The sequence below is a fragment of the Pongo abelii genome, chromosome 10 (genome assembly GCF_028885655.2).
Source record: "Pongo abelii isolate AG06213 chromosome 10, NHGRI_mPonAbe1-v2.0_pri, whole genome shotgun sequence".
NCBI classification, from domain to species: domain Eukaryota; kingdom Metazoa; phylum Chordata; class Mammalia; order Primates; family Hominidae; genus Pongo; species Pongo abelii.
The window spans coordinates 46,276,042-46,284,454 of NC_071995.2; the positions used below are offsets into that span (position 1 = coordinate 46,276,042).

Consider the following 8,413-nt stretch of genomic DNA (forward strand, 5'->3'; position numbering starts at 1 on the left):
GTAAGGCAGCATAGCTGCACAAAGCCAGCCCTATGCCTCCAAGGTTCAGCAGAGCTCCTCACATCACAGGGCTATTCCCTGCAACTTCAGTGTTCTCACTCAGTTGACCATATTTTCTGACCACATTGAGGATTCCATCTGGTCCTCAGAAGGCTAGAGAATCTGGTTACTTATAAGCTGACCCATTAAGGGTTAATAATCCCAGTACCAAACTGCCATCACACCATTTTAAAAAATTTTTGTAGGAAATTCTGCAAGAGAGATGACCAAAGAGGCAACATAAATGATTGAGATCTTCAAAGCTACCAGTTGATCTATTTTTAATTTAACCTACTTTTCTATATATTTTTATTATTGCAGTAATAACAATGTATTACTTTTTTCTTTTATTTTTCTAAGATATTTTTGTTACAAAGAGTATAAAACATGTATGTGCAGTTTAATAATAATTTTAAATGAGCAATTTCGGACTCTGACATTTGTGAAACAGTCTCTCATTATGGTTTAAATTACACCTCCTAATAATATTCATCATTTATTAATTTGCTTATTGGCTATTTAGAGATCCTCCTTTGTAAAAGAACCATTTAACTGTTTTTCCTATTTAAATTTGTATTTGAAATTTTATTATTTATTTGTAGTACTTCTTTTCATATTCTACATATACCCCCATATCACACATATATACTACATTTATCTTCACTCAATCTTTGGTTTGCTTTTTCACTGTCTTAATGTTGTCTGTCAATGAACAGAAATAACTTAATTTTTATTTTATTCAGTCCAATTAATTAATCTCCTGTTTTAAAAAATAACCCACAAAAGAGTAGATAATAACAATTGCTCATGATGGTTTATTAAAGCAAAAACCACTATAACACTTTCAATATACATTATTCAACTGCAACATACACACATATACACATAATCAAAGAGGTATGCATACATTTTTATATATGGGGATATACCTTTTATATATGGGGATATACATATATATAAGTATACACTTTATATATTTATATATATAAATCTTATCAAATTTCAAGGAACTCAAATATACACATACACACATATATAAATTCTTAGGTACATCTATGAATAAATGTTCTAATTAAAAGATAAATAAAAATTAAAAACTTTAAATTCCTTACCAACAAGGAAAGCAAATGTTTTAAAAAATTGATTATTCTAAATATCTTTAAGTTGTATTTGTTTTGATTAGTTAATAAGTTGAGCTGGGTGCAGTGGCTCATGCTTGTGATGCCAGCACTTTGAGAGGCCAAGTGGAGTCCAGGAGTTCGAGACCAGCCTGAGCACTGTGGCAAAACCCTGTCTTCACTAAAACCACAAAAAATTAGTTGGGTGTGATGGCGCATGCCTGAAGTCCCAGCTACTCAGGAGGCTGAGGTGAGAGAATCACCTGAGCCCAGGAAGTCAAGGCTGCAGTGAGCCGTGTTTGCACCACTGCACTCCAACCTGGGAAATGGGAGTGAGAGCCTCTCTCAAAAATAAATTGGCAAGGGACAGTAGGAAATAATCTTTTGCCAAGATAGTCTAGTTTGAATGAAAACATTATACCTCATTGTAAATAAATAAATACAAATTTTCATTCATACTACAGTCTGTTACTACTTACGACTCTAATAAACTATTAAGCCAATGCTTCCCTAAATATCCCTATTCTGACCAATCAAACTGTAACAGGTTCCTGTGTAGCCATCAAAATGGATCCATCAAAGAAAATATATTTGAACAGACTTTATGCAAATGAATGTTTGTGAGCTTGTGAACGTTTTTCTTTTTAACTATTTGATCAAAAAATCATTTTTCACAACAAATTTGCCTGGAGGTGATTTCACCTGAGAAGTCCCAGAGAGACTAGGCTTTAGAATGCCAGTTGAAAACTATTTCTTTCCTGCTTGGGGAACAAAACACCACTTTCAACTCCCACTAGATTCTAAGGATTTAGATTTAATGATTATAGGCCATTGCATCAATCTAGATGTTCCAAAGGCCACACCTAGGAGATTCCCATTGGTCCTTATAACAGTCAATGTTATTAAAGTTCTTTCTTACTAAATCTGACTTCATATTGTGACTATAGAACATAAAAGCTATTCTCCTGTCCAACAAAGGCAGGATTCCTGTTCAGAAACAGGAAAACTAAAGGATATTTTAGAACCTTTGAAAAAAGGACCTGCCCTATGGCTATTTAACTTATTAGTGTAGAATTCACTAAAGCATTTTATCATCAATAGGATTTTATAAACTCAAACACAAAACAAGATTTTAAAAAGTAACCTTCTCCAGTTCATTGTTATTTTTAGCAGAGGCAGCTAAATAAAAATCCTGCAGCCAAGTTGGAGAGAAGATTGCCATACTGGACAGGATGTACGGTAATCTGTATTTGGGGTATAGGAAGGATTTTAAGGCTGAGTTTCTAGATAAAGATTTAATTAGTAAAGATGCAGATGTCCCCCTTGGCTGGGCTTTGAACTCATCAGGAATAGCCAGGACCAGGAAAACTGATGGGGACATCATAATGAGTCCTATGGGTGACCCAAGCTCAGACTTAGGATGTAAGGCCAAAGCTGGGAGTTATGAGTAAACATTCAGTGTTCAAGGAAATAGAGCACTGTTGTAATCCAGACTTGAAGACTCATGAAATACATACTTGAGGGCCATGATGGAGAACACATTCTGGCCATAAGGGAGAAATCTGGGATATGAAGACTGAGAACAATGTCTCAGGATGAAAGTCAGAAAGCTAATCTAAATACCTGTACAGAGGAATGAATGTTCTACTCTGGTTTTAAACAGCCTTGGGAGTATGATCAGAGAATAGTGGGACAGGACTTACCCCTGTAAGGTAGGGATTACCAGCAGCAGGCATTTCCAGCAGAAACTAGATGCTCAGAGTCCAACTTTGCAGTCCTACAAGATGAATTCCCAACTTTTTTCCTATTGTCTGAGACAGTGGTCCAGAATCTGCAGTACTGCACAGAATCCTGGCTGTTGCTACAGCCTATATACCCACTCCTGTATATATATTCCTGTATCATGAAATCCTTTCAAGTCTTCCTCTCGCTTACTTGTCCAGAGATTCCAGGCATTCCTGGGATACACATCTTCCCTAGTAATTATATCGAAGATTCCCCTAGGTGTCTACATGAGTCCCAACCAACTTCTCTCCCACTTGTCATGTCTAGAGTCTGGCAGCAATACCTATTAGGAGGAATTACATGCCCTCCTTTCTGGATGACAGCATCCACAGTAACTGCCAAGTGGCTTACCTCTTAAAAAAAAAAAAAAAAAAAACAGCCTCCACTCCAAAATAATTCCTCACCTCCTGTTTTTCTTCTAATTGAGGTAATGAGCAGGAGTGGGCTTCTACCAGTAATGATTTCAATGTGATTTTCTTACTAAAGGCAAAAAGTAAGAATAACAACAGCAGCATTAGCAGAAACAACTTTGATTTTTGATAGTGCTTCACCCTATAGGAGAATTTATCTGAGTTTTATCTAGACTTACAAACTTAATAAATAATTTTAATAATAACAAATGTCAATGAACAGTTAGGAGTAGGTAGTTTGAAGTGCCTTATATATAATCTCATACTTAATCCTCAAAACCTTACATAGTACTATTATATGCATTTTATATGCTAAGAAATTGAGATACAGAGCTTTGTGTATATTGTACAGGTCATATAGCTAACTAATAGTACAGCTGGAATGTGAACATAGTCTGACACAGGAGTCCACTTAGCCACTGATCTGTGTGGCTCAATTATACTCTAAGCATCAGCTTTTCAGAACTACCCATGTTTTACTGAACATGACTTCATTTTTCCTCAGTCCTGAGCGTTCGAACACATTCTTCATGCCAATTAATTGTCTGTTTGATATTTATTTTCCTAGGTCAATCATATGCTTGCTTTCTCTCTCTTTTTTTTTTTTTTTTTTTTTTTTTTTTGAGACAGAGTTTCTGTCTTGTTGCCCAGGCTGGAGTGTAATGGCACAATCTCAGCTCACCGCAACCTCCACCTCCCGGGTTCAAGTGATTCTCCTGCCTCAGCCTCCCAGATAACTGGGATTACAGGCATGAGCCACCACACTCAGCTAATTTTGTATTTTTAGTAGAGACGGGGTTTCTCCATGTTGGTCAGGCTGGTCTCGAACTCCGGACCTCAGGTGACCTACCCACCTTGGCCTCCCAAAGTGCTGATTACAGGCATGAGCCACCACTCCCGGCCAATCATATGCTTTCTTTAAAAATGTGTTCAAATTTCTTCAATGTATTATCATTACTGACCCCTATATAAATCAAAATTTGAGCTCTCTTCATATTAATTACACTGTTAGAATTTCTTGTTTTCACATCCATGTTCTTAAGTGGACCATTTAAAGAGCAAAGACTACACCTCAATCATCTTTATGTTCCATGTGACTGATATGAAAACAGAATCAGTACCATGAGAAAACTGTCTGGAGTAATCTTGACTTGGCTGCTATGATTTTCCATATTATTTCTAGGGAGTAGCCTTTGTAAATGGCCTTGAGGAACCACAGCACCATCACCGAGTTCCTCCTCCTTAGGCTGTCTGCCGACCCCAACATCCAGGCTCTGCTCTTTGTGCTGTTCCTGGGGATTTACCTCCTGACCATAATGGGGAACCTGATGCTGTTGCTGGTGATCACGGCTGATTCTTGTCTCCATACACCCATGTATTTCTTCCTGAGTCACCTCTCTTTTGTTGATCTCTGCTTCTCTTCAGTCATTGTGCTCAAGATGCTGGAGAACCTCCTGTCACAGAGGAAAACCATTTCAGTAGAGGGCTGCCTGGCTCAGGTCTTCTTTGTGTTTGTCACTGCAGGGACTGAAGCCTGCCTTCTCTCAGGGATGGCCTATGACCGCTATGCTGCCATCTGCCGCCCACTGCTTTATGGACAGATCATGGGTAAACAGCTGTATATGCACCTTGTGTGGGGCTCATGGGGACTGGGCTTTCTGGGCGCACTCATCAATGTCCTTCTAGCAGTAAACATGGTCTTTTGTGAAGCCAAAATCATTCACCACTACAGCTGTGAGATGCCATCCCTCCTCCCTCTGTCCTGCTCTGATATCTCCAGAAACCTCATCGCCTTGCTCTGCTCCACTCTCCTACATGGGCTGGGAACCTTCCTTTTGGTCTTCTTATCCTACACCCGTATAATATCTACCATCCTAGGCATCAGCTCTACCTTGGGCAGAAGTAAGGCCTTCTCCACCTGCTCTGCCCACCTCACTGCAGTGACACTTTACTATGGCTCAGGTTTGCTCCGCCATCTCATGCCAAACTCAGGTTCTCCCATAGAGTTGATCTTCTCTGTGCAGTATACTGTAGTCACTCCCATGCTGAATCCCCTCATCTATAGCCTGAAAAATAAGGAAGTAAAGGTAGCTCTGAAAAGAACTTTGGAAAAATATTTGCAGTATACCAGACGTTGAGTTAAAAAACAAACATTGTTGGCCTAGCACTGTGGCTCATGCCTGCAGCAGGAGGATTGCTTGAGCTCAAGAGCTCGAGATTAGCTTGGTCAACATGGTGAAACCCTGTCTCAAAAAAAAAAAAAAAAAAATTAGCGGGGCATGGTGGTATGCACCTGTAATTCCAGTTACTTGGAAGGCTGAGGGAGGAGGATCACTTGAGCATGGGAGGTCAAGGCTGCGGTGAGCTGAGATTGCACCACTGCACTCCAGCCTGGGCATCAGAGCAAGACCCTGTCTCAAAAAAAAAAAAAAAGACTGTGGAAAATTTGGGTCAAGCTGCATACAACACGACACTGGATAAGTTTATAGTAGTAAGTATTCCTGGCTACCCTCAGTGTCTGATACTGCAAGCTATAAATTAGAAGTGCATGAGAGAATGGTACAAAGTTATTACAAGTAGGACAGTTAACTTTAATCCCTCTTAGTGACAAAGCAAATTATTAAATTATTACCTCAATAAAGTTTTGTTATGAACATATTGATTCATTTTTCTCATTCTAAAACATTCATCTTGGGCTTTCCATTTAGTAAAATCATTAGTGTCGCAAATCTATCATTATTTTTCATTTACTTTGGTGAACACACAAAGTCATGCATTTAATAAGAACACAGTGTCATGGATGTGTGGGAGAGAAAAGTCACTGATAAGACTTGATGGGAAGAAAGAGAAAGATTTCCAACCGTGTGGCCATAGAAGACATAAACACCTAAGAGAACTTCAGAGAGGGAATCAACATACTGAGGCAGAACTTGGACTCAGATAAAATTCCCAAGAACTTCACTGTGTGTGCAGCTTGGTGGCCAGCTGTCCGGTGCAAAAGATTGCAAGGAGGCTCTGCGGCTCTAGAAACTTCATTTCTCACATGGTCTTCATTCACTGTATAGGGGATTTATATTTTTTCCAATTAGCTGATCTTATCAGTGTGTCTTTTTCTTGCAGAGTGCAGGCTATGTACCCTAGACAATCTTGTTTTGACCTCATCTCAAGTGAATCCTGAAACTATCTTTGTCTCATCTTTCACTGTTTAGTGTCAGGTGGTTTGCTGGTTCTAAGGCCACTGAATAACTCTCACGTAATAAACATTTTTTCCTATAAAACAAATGCTTCTGATTTGTTTAAGCTATATTTTACAATTGTCTAACTTACTGTAGTTAACTGAAAAGGTGCAAAAACTATGTATAAATTATTGAATTTATTGAATATTAACTTGCACTTTTCTCAAGCTTATTTCACAAACTCTCTTCTTTCTAATTGTCAGTTTTAAAAGCTTTTCACGAAAAAAACGTATCTGTTACAAGGGGGAAAGAAGCCTCCGGGACAGCAGTGATTTGCCTCAGCTGCACAAAGGCCAGGCCAGATGGAAGAGACCAGCCTTCATCGAAGGCCACAGGGAGCCGGGAGACCCGGAGCCAAGTGTTCTGGTCACGCCTCGACCCGGAGGAGCCTGCGCATGCTCCGCGCTGCACTCGGCGCCCACGGCCCTGCCCTAATCCGCAGGAGTCCCCGGATGGAGAAACCCAGATGAAAACACGAGCCCAGTGAGATGTTGGCCTCCTCATCTGCTGCCCCCGCCGTCACCTCTGCACACCAAGCCTTCAGTCCCGGAGAAGAAGAAGCCGTATTTGGTCTCCCTCAATGGGCGAGACCGGGGCACGCGGGCACCGTGGGCACTGTGATCCCGGCACTGCCTCCCGGGGACCCGCCGCTCATCCTGGAGCGGCTCAGGCCCGTTTAGCAGCTTCCGCAGGTGCTGCCTGGCCCCCATAGACACCAAGCCAGCTTATCAAAATTAAGGCAGAAGGCCCAGCATTCGGTGTCCACACACCTGGACAAGCAGGAATGGAATCCTACAATGCGCAAAAACTGATTGCGAAGTGGCCTGAGGCAGAGTGTTTTTCAGTCAGGGACGTTGAAAGCTGGAGTTGACAGGCTTCTTTATCAGGTGGTGGATCCAGAACTAAACCACATCGCCAGGCCACCAGTGGAATGAGCAATTCACGAGATCCTGGGGGCCCAGAAGACAGCAGTGGTGCCAGTGCCCCCTCCAGAGCCCAGAGACCAGGACCCTCCAGCCTTACACCTCAGGGCGCTTCCCAAGAATATGTCCCACTCCTTTTGAAAGCTCCATTTAAGCGCCTCTGCCCAGCCGCCACACCGTCTGGGAAGTGAGGAGCGCCTCTGCCCGGCCGCCCCCTCTGGGAAGTGAGGAGCGCCTCTGCTCGGCCGCCTCGTCTGGGAAGTGAGGAGCGCCTCTGCCCGGCCGCCCCGTCTGGGAGGTGAGGAGCGCCTCTGCCCGGCTGCCACCCGGTCTGGGAGGAAGTGAGGAGCGCCTCTGCCCGGCCTCCCCGTCTGGGAGGTGAGGAGCGCCTCTGCCCGGCCGCCCATCGTCTGGGAAGCGAGGAGCGCCTCTGCCCGGCCGCCCCGTCTGGGAGGTGAGGAGCGCCTCTGCCCGGCTGCCACCCGGTCTGGGAGGAAGTGAGGAGCGCCTCTGCCCGGCCTCCCCGTCTGGGAGGTGAGGAGCGCCTCTGCCCGGCCGCCCATCGTCTGGGAAGTGAGGAGCGCCTCTGCCCGGCCGCCCATCGTCTGGGAGGTGAGGAGCGCCTCTGCCCGGCTGCCACCCGGTCTGGGAGGAAGTGAGGAGCGCCTCTGCCCGGGCGGCCCCGTCTGGGAAGCGAGGAGCGCCTCTGCCCGGGCGGCCCCGTCTGGGAAGCGAGGAGCGCCTCTGCCCGGGCGGCCCCGTCTGGGAAGCGAGGAGCGCCTCTGCCCGGGCGGCCCCGTCTGGGAAGCGAGGAGCGCCTCTGCCCGGGCGGCCCCGTCTGGGAAGCGAGGAGCGCCTCTGCCTGGCCGCCCTGTCTGGGAGGTGAGGAGCGCCTCTGCCCG

General features: G+C 43.8%; 1 protein-coding gene across 1 annotated transcript; it reads left to right on the forward strand.

Moving 5' to 3' along the window:
* Positions 1-4,551: 4,551 nt before the first annotated feature.
* Positions 4,552-5,490, forward strand: LOC100436687 (olfactory receptor 8S1). Its single transcript, XM_002823158.4, has one exon. It carries the CDS (start codon positions 4,552-4,554, stop codon positions 5,488-5,490), a length of 939 nt encoding a protein of 312 aa, XP_002823204.3.
* Positions 5,491-8,413: the final 2,923 nt, after the last annotated feature.